This window comes from Geotrypetes seraphini, chromosome 3 (genome assembly GCF_902459505.1).
Source record: "Geotrypetes seraphini chromosome 3, aGeoSer1.1, whole genome shotgun sequence".
NCBI classification, from domain to species: Eukaryota; Metazoa; Chordata; class Amphibia; order Gymnophiona; family Dermophiidae; genus Geotrypetes; species Geotrypetes seraphini.
In genome coordinates this window covers 259,934,318-259,947,445 of record NC_047086.1, presented here as the reverse complement: position 1 = coordinate 259,947,445, position 13,128 = coordinate 259,934,318, and the positions used below count along the sequence as shown (strand labels likewise).

Sequence of the window (13,128 nt, the reverse complement as noted above, 5' to 3'; positions counted from 1 at the left end):
GGCCACCGCGAAGGCTGCGACCCTGGAAGACAGTTCAAAGCCATCGTAAGCGGCATGGAACAAGTGCAGTCGGAGGTTGGAAAAATCCTCGAGGAGGAGGCCAAACGCTGCCTGACAAGGGGCAGGTAGGTCCCTCGAGAAGGAGGCCAGCAGCCCAATGAGGTGTTTCAGGTAGGAGGAAAAGGTGAAAGTATAGTTCAGGACCCTAGAGGCCATCATAGAGTTCTTATACAAACGGCGTCCGAATTTGTCTAGTGTCCGGCTTTCGCGTCCAGGAGGAACTGCCGCGGACATCCTAGAGGGGTGAGCTTTCTTCAGAGAAGACTCCACCAGTAAGGATTGGTGGGACAACTGTGGTTGCTCAAACCCCGAGCAAGGCACCGTTCGGTACTTAGACTCCATTTTAGATGGGACCGCCGTCACCATGTAGGAAGTCTCGAGGTTCCTGATGAGGGTCTGCCGGAGTACCGGTTCAGCGGCAGCCGGAGGGACTCTCGGGGCGGGGAAGACATATCCAGCTCCGCCAGGTACTCCTTGGAGTACCTCGAGTCAGATTGTAAGTCCAAGTCAAGGGCACGTCCCATGTCCTGGACGAACCTCGTGAAGGAAGGTCGGTGGGATCCCTTGGCCCCTTGCGGGGACGGTGACCGAGACCTCCGTTTTGCCGAGAAGGAAAGGGAAGCCTCCCTCGAATAGCGAGGTTCTCGCTCGGACCCTCGATCCGACACCAGGGACGCGCTATGGAAACGCTCCGGGGTCGAGGACTTGCGTCGCCTCGAGGAGTCCCTCGGGGACGCCGCCGGGGTACGGGGTACCGACCGATGTCGGGTCGGGGACCCCTCCCCGGACTCCCTCGGCGAAAGCCTAGAGCCTCGGACCGGAGCGCCGGACCGAGGGGGAGTTAGTAGAAGCTTTGGGTTAGTGAGAGACAGCTCGGAAACCCGTAGTGGTCCCCCCGATCGAGTCGAGGGGGAGCGGCCTCGAGTCGGAGGTGAACTCCGGGCCTTTTTAGAGAGGGGCTTTGATCTTCGTTTCGCCCCGCGGTGCTCCGCCGGGGACGCGCGCCTAGAGTGCCTCGGAGAGGAATCCGAGGAAGAAGAGAGGCGGCGAAAACGGCGCGCTTTGCCCCGAGGGGTCTCGACGCGTTGCTCAGGCTAGTCTGGCGCACGCGAGGTCGAGGTCGGATGAAGGTGAGCCATGGCAGCAGAGAGCTCCGTTGTGATCATTGCTCGGAGCAGCTCCTAGAATACCGGCACGGACAGCATCGACAGCATGTCCGAGGCCGCGGTGCACTCCACCGGGGTCGATCTCGATTCAGAGCATTCCCGAGTAGTGGAGGCATGTCCCGAGGTCTTCGGGGGTTTCGCCGGGGCCATGGGTAAGGAACTCCCCCCTTGTCCGGCCAGTGTCCCCGAGGTTGGCTTCTTTGGAGGTATGGAACCTGAGGAAGGAAGAGGGGACTTACCCGGGGCCGAAGACTTCTGAGAGCTCGGGGTCTTCGAAGTCGAGTCCCAAGGCGGGGCCGAGGTACCCGGGGCCGATCTCGAGGCCGAGGGTTGATCGGCAGCAAATAGGTCCGCCATGTGGGCCCGTCTTCGGCGGAGCGCCCGGTGTTGGAAGGTTGCGCACCGGGGGCATGTTTCTGTTGGATGATCGGCCCCCAGGCAGAGGATGCACCAGCGATGCGGGTCTGTGAGTGATAGAAGACGCTCGCACCCGGTGCACTTTTTAAAGCCCGTAACGGGCCAGGACATAGGAAATCCAGGCGACCGCTGCCAATCAGGCCACACGGCCGCGACGATCCGGGAGCCCCCGGATCGTGAGAAAAAAGTGCAAAAAGCGCGATGAGCAGGGAGAAGAAAAAATTTTATACGCACAGCGACTTTTAGCGAAGAAAAATAATAAATCACGGTGCAAAGAAGGCACTGGGGCAGAGCTAAGAAAAAACGTGTCTTCTTAGCACAGCGGAAAAAAACGAACTGGAGACCACGAGGAGGGGATGTGCCCTCTAGTGGAGCAGGAGGCACACATGCGTGGTGCAGCACAGCAAGCTTGAATCTTCAATCAAGTTTGCTTGAAATGCTGTCATTATCGGGGCTCCGTAGATGACGTCACCCACATGTGAGAATATCATGCCTGCTTGTCCTGGGATAATAAATTTTCCTAAATTAAGTTTGGTTACACCAATTGATGACTTTAAAAGATATTTGATGGAAATTTTAAAAATTCCTACGGAATTGAAACCACCGATCAACAAAATATATTACCTACCAAAAAAATTGGAAAATCCTTCCTCTAAGGAACTAGACTTAAAAAACTTAACCGGAATACTTGAAGTATCTGAGGACGAAATTCAATTTCGAGGCACTTTGCTTGTTGCATTTGTGTTTGAGCAGGACTTAAATATGATAATTAAAATTTTCTTTTGTTTTTCCCAGAGTCTATTTTTGGGAGAAAAGATATGGATTTTTCCTGATGTATCTAAGTCCACTCAAGAGAGGAGAAATCTATTTTTGTCTATGAGGGAGGAAACAATTAAAATGGGTGCTACTTTTTTTCACTTAGTTACCCTCATAGATGTTTGGTTAAATATGATAGATCCAAATACGTTTATTTTGTGCCAGAGCAACTTCGTAGTTTTCTGGATGAAAAAAAATTGATTCATATGTAAGAGCTGTATTTAGAATAGAACCGGATAAAATCATGTTAAGCCATTTTCTTCAGTAAAATACTGTATTGTTGGAGATACCTTTATCTCTTAAGTTCTTGTTCCAAGGGTCGATATAGTGGTCTAAGAAATAGTGATTAATTAATTTCTTATTAGGGTTACTTCATACTGTTGAGACTGTATTGCTTAAAAATTTTCTTTTTCCTTTAACTTAATTTTCATTTATTAGTATGCAATACAAATTTGCATTTTTCTACTATGTCTCTGTATTACTGTAACAAGAGGATTCTTGTATCTGTATTATGAAACTTACAAAGAAATAATAATAATTAAAAAAAAGATGGTTAGGGTTGAACTCTTGCTCTATGCATGTTACCCACCTCTATGCTTTTTAAAAGTCTTACTTCACATGGCTTTTGGTGTAAACTAGAGAACTGTTCTTCAACCGCCGGCAGGCTTCGGAGGTGGGGGTGGGACAAAGTCTGGAAGGCAGTGAGAGGGACATAGGAAGGAGGCACTGGGAACACTAAGGACATGGGAAGGAGGCACCGGGAGCACTAAAGACAGGAAGGGGCACTAAGGACATGGGAAGGAGGCACTGGGGGCACCAAAGACATGGGAGGGTTTATGATGGGAAATCATAAACCCTCCCATCTCTCTCGGACGGTACTTGGTGTCATGATATCTGGTCCGACCATTTCACTTATTATTTCAATCTAATTTGGACCCGGCTAACATCGAAGACACGCCCACAGACAAAAAGAGAACACCTCACAAGGGGCCATATCAATCCAGAGGAATATTGGTCACAATATGATTTACAAGTGGAGATAGAAGAAGAAGAAGGAGTTGACTTCTATGCTCACTGGAAGAAAACTAGCACCTCCATCTTAGATAAAATTGCCCCTATATGAAAGAGCAAAAGCTGCTCAAACAAATACAACAAATGGTTTGACGTCAAATTCCTAACAATGAAACAATCAGTAAGATGATTAGAAAGAATCTGGAAAAAAAACAGGAAAACTGTCAGACCGAAACATCTGGAGATCCAACATAAAACTCTACAAACAACAGATAAAAGAAAAACGTAAAACTTTTTACTCATCCAAATTAACTCATCTAATACTAGCTCAAAAGGAGTCAACACAGAAGAACTGTTCAACAGTTACAAATTTATTCAACACCACACGCCACACTCAACCCATGCATAATACCAAACTACCCTCAGCAAATGAACTAGCACAACATTTCGACTCAAAAATCAAAAACCTAAGAAATAACTACTCGACAATTGCTGCATACAAACATCAATCAATTGATATACCAAGAAATGAAATACCAGCGGACATGATCTGGAGTTCCTTCCACAATTCAGATTGGAATAACTACATCAAATTATATAACAAATCATACTGTGTCCTGGACTCATGTCCTCCAGAGATTATGAAAGCAGCTCCACTAGGCTTTAAATTATCCCTATTGACCTATCTAACCAATAACCTAAACAATGGAAAATTCCTCACCAATAATGGTCATATTATAATAACCCCAATTCTAAAAAATTGTAAAGAATCAGCAACATCAATAACCAACTATAGACCAGTAGCATCTATTCCATTTATGGTAAAAATCATGGAAGGATTGGTACACACCCAACTAATGGAATATCTCGACCAATTCTCTCTTCAGCATGAAACTCAATCTGGCTTTAGGCCTCTATTTAGCACTGAAACAGTAATTGCGGCCATTCTGGACAATTTGCGTTACTTGTTCAGTAAGGGCCCCAACGCCCTAATCATGCAATTTGACATGAGTTCTGCCTTTGATTTGGTGGACCACGGAAAACTGTTACAATGCCTAGACGCAATCGGAATCGGAGGAGAGGTACTGAACTGGTTTCGAGGTTTCCTTATATCACGCACCTACCAAGTCCATTTTAATCACGATCTGTCAGACACATGGAGCAATCCATCTGGCGTGCCAAGAGGATCACCGCTATCCCCTTTGCTCTTCAATGTTTACATGACCTCATTGGGTGCACAACTGTCCCAGCTGGGGATAAAACTATTTAGCTATGCTGATGACTTCACGATAATTATCCCATTCAACAACTATGTCTCAGAAGTCACCCCCAAAGCAACAGAAGTACTAAATCGGATTGAGCAATTCAGACTAAAACTAAACTCAGAGAAAACAAAATTTTTCATAGCATCGCCATACCCACTTGACACTAAAGCACCAATGTGCATAAATAACCTTAGTTATCCTATTCAACCTACTATGAAGATATTGGGAGTAACACTGGACCAGAACCTAACCATGAAAGACCAGGTAGACTCCTTGATCAGAAAAATCTTTCTCACCCTCTGGAAGCTTCGGTCCATCAATTCGAATTCTGGTACAATCCCTTATACTGAGTCAACTCGATTATTGTAACATCGCCTACTTGGCACTCCCCCAGATGTATATGCGGCGATTGCAACTAGCTCAAAATGCAGCGGTTAGACTATTTTGTGGACTGAAGAAGTTTGATCACGTAACACCTTCCTATTGACTTTTACACTGACTGCCGATGGAGGCACGTGTGAAATTCAAGTTTGGTTGTTTTTGCTTCAAGGTACTTTATGGCTTAGCCCCTAAATACATAACAGACCTTTTCTCTTTCACAATCAACAGACACAAGCAAAGCTCACACCCAAACTTTGTTTCTCCACCGGTTAGAGGTTGTAAATTTAAAAGTCATCACCAACATCTTTTTGCACATCAAGCAGCATTATGGGGTAAAGATCTTGAACAATTGCTCATGCCTACTACCTATGTGGAATTCAGGAAACACCTAAAAACACATCTGTTCCTAAAATACTTAGGAAACCAACATATACAATCTTAGTCCTCCACAAACGATCGCTAGAACTATCAATCACTAAGTCTGTACTTTGTTTATTCCATTCAATCTGTAACATTTCTAATTATTGTAAACCGCATAGAACTTCACAGTCCTGCGGTATATAAACTGTTATTATTATTAAAGACAGGAAGGGGCACTAAGGACATGGGAAGGAGGCACTGGAGGCACTAAAGACAGGAAGGGGAACTAAGGACATGGGAAGGAGGCACTGGGGGCACTAAAGACAGGAAGGGGCACTAAGGACATGGGAAGGAGGCACTGGGGGCACTAAAGACAGGAAGGGGAACTAAGAACATGAGAAGGAGGCACTGGGGGCACTAAAGACAGGAAGGGGCACTAAGGACATGGGAAGGAGGCACTGGGGGCACAAAGGACATGGGAAGGAGGCACCGGGGGCACTAAGGACATGGGAAGGAAAGAGGGAGGGAATAAAAAGGGACAATTCTTGGGCCTGAGTGCAGAAAGAAAGAAAGGATACACGGACAGAAGGAAATGCAACCACAGACTCATGAAATTATCAGACAGCAAAGGTAGGGAAAATGATTTTATTTTCAATTTAGTGATCAAAATGTGTCAGTTTCGAGAATTTATATCTGCTGTCTATATTTTGCACTATATTTGTCTATTTTTCTATAGTTACCGAGGTGACCAAGCTTGCAGAGATGGGGCAGAAACTGTTTTTTTAAATTTTAGTCCTAGTAGTTTGCCGGTCCACAAAATAATTATTTTATTTCTGCCGGTCCACGGGTGTAAAAAGGTTGAAAAACACTGAACTAGAGAATGACACTCAGACACATATTTCCCCGTCTTAGAGGAACTCAATTTCCCCATCCCGTCCCCATGAGTTTTGTCGCTGTCACTGTCCCATTCCTATAAGCACTCCCTTAAACGCACAAGCCTAGAACACTTACCAATTTAGTGTTTGAGATTTGTGCAGATGAGGACAGAGCTTGCAGGAATGGGGTAGGGACAGGAAAATGAGTTCTCACGAGGACAAGGAAAATCTGTCCCCATGTCACTCTCTAGTGTAGACCCTCTACCATCTCTGGAGATACCTCATCAATATCATGTCTAATTCCATTGGCTTTATCACCCATTACTGTAACTATCTAACAAAAGCATATCACATTTTCCTAATGGCTCAGTCTTTCCCAATCAAGGGTATTTTTGACGTCAAATTAATAACTATTAACAAGAAAGAAAGTTATAAAGAAAAATGGGAGTTACAAGAATAGAGGAGCAGTATTGAAATTCAATTAGTCAATTACTGTATTTTGGATACTGCCTCACATACAAGGATCTACGCAGAAAGCTATTGCAGGCAGAAGTGTGAGGTTAACAAGTGGTCTACATGCTCATTACTGATCAAAAAGGTAGACATCAGTTCATAGCATATTAAAATGGATGGGTAAAGAGGAGTTAAGTGAATCCTCAGCAAAGCAGAGAAGTTTATAAGTTATGCTCTGGTGTCCACCAGGTGAGTACCAATGTAAAAATATACCAGCAGGTCTGAGGCCACATAGAAGACTAAGTAGAGCCCCTTTCCCCCAACACAGCTTTCTGCAGCAGCCTTAACATCCTATGGATTTTTGTTTGCGTGGGGCAGGGGGGAAGAGGCAGGTCAGAGGGCTCAGGGATTTTTTTTAATGTTGGGGGCACGGGTGCTATTAGACTACCAGAGATTTGTTCAGGGAGATGCCATGTGGTGCCTTGCATAAGATTTCTTTTTTTAAAAAAAATTCACACTTTCTGTCAATATGTGAGCCAATTGCTGGTCATGCATTAACAGGAAGGGGGCCATTTTCAATCAGATTACTGTCAATTACTGCACAGACAGTATTATAGTTTTTGTGATAGAAGACATGAAATGAGCCATCAGCTTTCTACATCATCCCCTCTACTGTTGCAGTAGGATATGTTATTTAACCATTTCATGAAACCTCAAGATTTCTGCTGAAGATTCCCAGAAATAGGGTAAGTTGTCTTTTAATGCTGTGTGGCATAGGACTGCCACCTCAGCCAGGTTAACCCAAACCATTCAGGTTTTACACCAATTTATACAGAGGTTGATGTAGAAAGCTATAAAATAGAACAATGCAATGACAGCTGAGCATGCAGCTTGTACAAGATTAGCAAAAAAATATTCTATGCTGACACAATAAGCTAATGAAATTCAAAGCATGCAGAATTTAAATGCTAATTAGGGAAAGCTTGCTGGACACAAGCACACAAATGTCCTACTGTAAGGATAGCTTCACACTGCATATATTCAAAATAAAATCTGCCATCACATCTGCACATAAATATGTAGCAAAAATTTTTTGCACATATATTTTTCGCAAGGTTATGCACAGAACAACACATGCAGATATGTGCAGGTACATTTGCTTTCCTTGGACCCCTATATAGTGAAGCCACTGTTACCTCCAAGCTCAACTGTTAACTTCCATTCTGCCTTTTAAAGTTGCAGGAACTTACTATGGCCACAAGAGGGGAAAAAAACCCTGGCATAAAAATATGCTGTCTCGGACCCACGAATGAATTTCTTGCACTGTACACAGGTTAAAACTCCCTGTTTATTTCTATGCACTACAGCAGAATGCCATCCATTTTAATACACTGTTATGCTCAAATACTGCACAAGTTAACTCCTGCATTAAGCCCCTTCATGCATTCTGTGTCCATTAATGTGACCTCTGATTTGTTGGCATTTCTGAAAAATTTGAAAGCCTATTTTTTTCGACTTGCCTTTTCAAATTTGGTTACTTTGTAATCTTGTCATTGCTTGGCTTTTTATTTTAAGGCACATGTGTAAGTTATTTACTGAATGCTGTTTATTCTGTTTTATTATGTATGCAATGTTTTGTTTTAACTACCGTATATACTTGATTATAAGTTGATCTGAATATAAGTCCGACACCTCCTTTCCCCCCCATAAGGAGGAAAATGGTCAATTTGAATATAAGCCGTTTAGCACCGAGCAGCAGCTCTAAATCGCACTCCTGCTAGTGCTGCTCAGTGGCCAAAGAAACTCGATCTGCGGCAGCTGGTTAGCATAGTTCAGAAAGTTCGCCACTGCACCTCCACCATGGGATCAGCAGTATGAGTATCAGGAGGTATGGGGATAGGGCAGAGAGGGGGGACAGGGTGCAGAGATTTGTGGCGGCCTGCAATAATTCTGGGAGGGGGTGTTGGCTCGAATATAAACCGGGACCCCCATTTTTGGGCCCCAAAATCCCAGTTTATATTCGAGTATATACATTTTATTTATTTATTCAATTTTCTATACCTTTCTCCCAAGGGAGCTCAGAACGGTTTACATTAATTTATTCAGGTACTCAAGCATTTTTCCCTGTCTGTCCCTTCGGGCTCACAATCTACCTAATGTACCTGGGGCAGTGGAGGGGTGGAAAAAGTGCATCTTATGGACCGAAAAATATGGTATAAGTCAAAGAGAGAATATACTTAAAAATAAGTAAGGGGAAAGGGATTGGGACTTGTATATCGCCTTTATGTAGTTTTGCAACCACACTCAAAGCAGTTTACATTCAGGTACTTCAAAAATTTTCACAATCTATTTAATGTACCAGGGGCAGTGGAGGATTAAGGGGCAAATTCTATAAGAAGTGCCCAAAAGTTAGGCGCACATATAGGCACCGTTCAGCGGCACAAACCCTACTTTATTGAAGCAACTTGTAATACACTACATCTGTTCTAATTCCCTCTGTAGCCCCTACCCTATGTCTGTCATAACTTAGATTGTAAGCTCTTTCGAGAAGGGAACGTCTCTTGTTATGTTTAATGTACAGCGCTGCAAGCATCTGGTAGCGTTATTGAAATAATAAATAGCAGTATGTCACCCTCTCCTCCAAGTAAACACATGCTGTAATAAAGGATCAGTAACAGTGAAGAAAGATTGGGGGACATGGAAAGCATTGTTATTTTACCCCCCTCCCTCAGCCCAACCCGATGCTCACCCACGTGTAAGCGACCAGAGTACACTTACCTGCACCGCCTGGATCAGCCCTTCTCCCACCGCGTAATTGAAGGACTCCACGTGCGCTCGCGTGAGCTCCTGCAACGCCTGTTGCTGTTTTTCATTCGGCACCCCATAGCCTGGCCCAGTCAGATATTTCAGGGTCGGTCCACTGGGTAGCTCACACCACTTCTTTGCTGGGTCCATGCTACCTCAGGAACACTCAGGGACGGGAAAAGGAAGGACGCTAGCAATACTAACACTGGGACTTGTAGTCCTTGTCCTCGCCCCCTTCTTCCATCTCCAAGCAGACGGGAAACGGAAGGACGCTAGCAATACTAACACTGGGACTTGTAGTCCTTGTCCTCGCCCCCTTCTTCCATCTCCAAGCAGACGGGAAACGGAAGGACGCTAGCAATACTAACACTGGGACTTGTAGTCCTTGTCCTCGCCCCCTTCTTCCATCTCCAAGTAGCATCTTCCCTAGAAAACTGCGAATCTCAGGATGCCATGGGGCCGTTCGCGCTCCAGGGCCGCACCTTCCCGAGAAAACTACGAATCCCAGGATGCCATGGGCCTGCAGCTTCAATAGATACTACGAGTCCCACAGGGCCGCTTGCGCTCCCTGCAAGTATGCAAGGGGCGGGAGCGGCTTTGTTGGAAAAGGCTGTAAATATTCAACGACTGTCAGTAAGGGAATGCTTCTTTTTTAAAAGCGCGGGCGCTTAAGAGACAAAACTTCTTCTCTGACTTCCAGCACACTGGAAGAAGAGCTTGTAAGCAGGAAAATCTGATCTAGAAGCACCGAGTGCAAATCCGCCCTCCTGGTCATGCGCAGTAGATCTATTCTTGAAAGTGGGGTAAAGCTGAAGGCAGTCGGGGTGGGAGGGAAGCCGGCGTGTATGAAGCAGCTCGGGCGCGTGGCGGATCTGCTGTCTAATTCTTTGTCATGTCGCCCTCTCGCATGTGTTACTGAAAGGGGATTAAAGGCTGGATGCTCTCCGCATTGGATGTTAAATAGTCACATATCCGAATTATCGGGCGCTCTGAGGTTCTTTGGTTAAGAAGTCTTAGAGAATGTACACGTTTGTGGTTCGCGATGAGAATAGCAGTGTCTACTCGGAAGTGGCCAAAATCCTCGTCTCTACAGGCCAGTGGAAGAAGTTGAGGAGGGACAACCCAAGATTCAATCTAATGTTGGGGGAGAGGAACAGGCTGCCCTTCGGGAGGCTGGGTAAGAGGAAAGCAAGAATGCTCCCGGCAAGGGCAGCAGCACAGACTTAAAGTGGAGAGGTCAAACAAACTAATCTCTAGTCCAATCCTCTCTAGTTATTGATAAAGTGTGAGTAAAATATTGGTGGGCGCATGACCCCTGCTTATAGCACCCGGTCTTCAGTTTCTTGATATGCATGCAATTTATGCTAGTGTATCACGTCCAGTTGATCCCTCTTGAGTCGTTGGAGCCTGGAAGAATTGCTTTTTATTTTGGGATTGCCTTGCTATTTTTATAGTGGGTTTGCTTCACTCGTCCCGACGGGCAGTAGCATATAATAGTTTTCAAGTGATGCTGCAGAGACAAATTTGGGTGTTGTCTTGTTGCTGCATCAAGGGAGGAACCTGAACACTAGAGCCTGTTCCTTCCCATGAACTTGTCTTGCAGGCAGAGAGCACTTTTTGCATCTTTCTGTGATGCCGTCCTTTTTATTTTTCAGAATCTAATAATAGAAAATAAAATTTAATTGGGAGATAGGTGCCTATCACATGACACCTAGCTGCACCTCTAACACCAAAACTAGGCTTGGAGAAAACTTAGGCACCACTAGGTGCTGTTCTCTAAAGAACTTAGGTACCTATAATGTAAGCCTTTAAAACCCTGGCCTACATTACATGTACCTAAGTTTTAAGTTAGGCACCGCTAAGCGTGATTCTTTAATGGGCACCTAAGAGTGGTTGATATACAATAGGCGTCTATCTTCTTTAGGCTCCAATTACAGAATCTGACCCTGAGTGCCTAATTTTACAGTATGCTCAAGATTTCACAAAATGTCTAAGTTCAGCACCATAAAAAGTGGGTGGCAACAAGGGCATATTTAGGTCAGCAGTAGGCTCATAAATGTAGGCAAGTGAATAGCAGTCCTAAATTTATAAATATAACTTTTTAATTAAAATGACTTTTCGGCTGAAACTTAAACTTCTAGGTCTGGTTGAAAATATGACACAAGTTAAGATTTAGGAGCACAGCTTTTTTATGGCTGGCCCCATATTCCAATGTAAGTTTAAGTGAAGTAATTTGCTTTATTGGGTGTGTTGTCTTATGAGAGTTTTTTGTGTTGGCTACTCATTGGATTGGCTAACAAGTCCTCCCATCTCCTCTCTTCATTTTCTTAAGTGCAGTATTGTCGAAAGCATTGTGATTGTAACTGTCTTGTACTGCTCACAGTCCAGAAAACTATCCCAATGCTCAGAAATAACATTATAAAAATGCAGATCAAAATTCAGTTGCAGCTATTTTGCCATCTTAACTTGTCTGGACACGTGGACAGTTGAATGGGTACCACCACTAAATATCAGGAGTGCCCACATATTCCACACATGGCCTGACACTGAATATCCAAATATAAGCTTAAACTCCACAGTTAAACTCCACAGTTGGTGTTTTAAAGTAGTGCTGATTATGGAGTTTAAATTAGGGGAGGAAATTGATTTTTATCTATTTTAAAAAAATATGATTAAAAACATGCCTCAGTGTTCTAGAACAGCAGTGACTTCTGCCAGTACATTGTGAGCTCTTTTATATTTTCAGATGACAGATATGGATAGACTATAGACTTGCATATTCACCCAGGATATAGGATACGATATGATGCCAGCAGAATAATCAGCTCACACATCATCTGGTTACACAAAGATGATATTCATAGTAATATCTAGCCTCCTGTGCACAGGGAGGCAGTATGAAGGGTCTGGCCTGCAGAGACTTGCAGCTATATCTCCACAGTGTATAGGGATAAAATATCAGAGCAAAAGCCCAAGGAAAATAATTCTAAACAAGTTCCTCTACAAAATACCAGTACATAGTGCAGTTATATTCTTGCTTTGCCAGCCCATAACAGGACCTGGACAAGATAACCAGTCAAATATTTACAGATGCATAGAGCCTGGCAAGGGTAGCAGGCACATTCACTGAATAAGGAATGTTTTTTTCCTTTCTCAGTTACATATTGATAAGGGGGGGGGGGTGAGAAGTCTTTGGATGTGACAGGTGAATTCAGAGGCAAAGCAGTGCAAATATGGGCATGTCGGATAAGAAAAACAAATGTGAAGGTAAAGCCTTGAAGAGGCTCTGTAAAGCCCAGTTCACTGACAAAAGTAGGTTTGTTTCATTCTGCATCACCCCATTTCTTGTAAACTGCAGGTATGGAATGCTTTACTCTGTTTCAAGCTTAACTGGGACAAGACAATGGAACTACCAATTAATTTGACTGATTGTATTTACAAGATGTATCTGCCCTTTCAGTGGACAGAGGGCCCCATATGATGTTTGGGTATAAAAAACTTTCTCATCCCAGCAAGCTG

General features: G+C 44.2%; 2 protein-coding genes across 3 annotated transcripts in view; one reads left to right on the top strand and one right to left on the bottom strand.

Annotated features, from left to right (window-relative positions):
- The window catches only part of POLR1B (RNA polymerase I subunit B), a 185,312-nt gene extending 175,553 nt beyond the window's left edge, over positions 1–9,759 (bottom strand). Inside the window, exon 1 of the mRNA XM_033936548.1 lies at positions 9,583–9,759. Coding sequence (XP_033792439.1) covers positions 9,583–9,759 — 177 coding nt within the window. The remainder of the gene's footprint in view (positions 1–9,582) is intronic.
- Positions 9,760–10,264: 505 nt separating this feature from the next.
- TTL (tubulin tyrosine ligase) overlaps positions 10,265–13,128 on the top strand; it is a 126,150-nt gene continuing 123,286 nt past the window's right edge. Inside the window, exon 1 of one of the 2 annotated variants that reach the window (XM_033936557.1) lies at positions 10,265–10,786. In XM_033936557.1, the coding sequence (XP_033792448.1) occupies positions 10,630–10,786 (157 nt within the window). In that variant the 5' untranslated portion in view covers positions 10,265–10,629. The remainder of the gene's footprint in view (positions 10,787–13,128) is intronic. The other variant, XM_033936556.1, reaches the window with a different exon arrangement.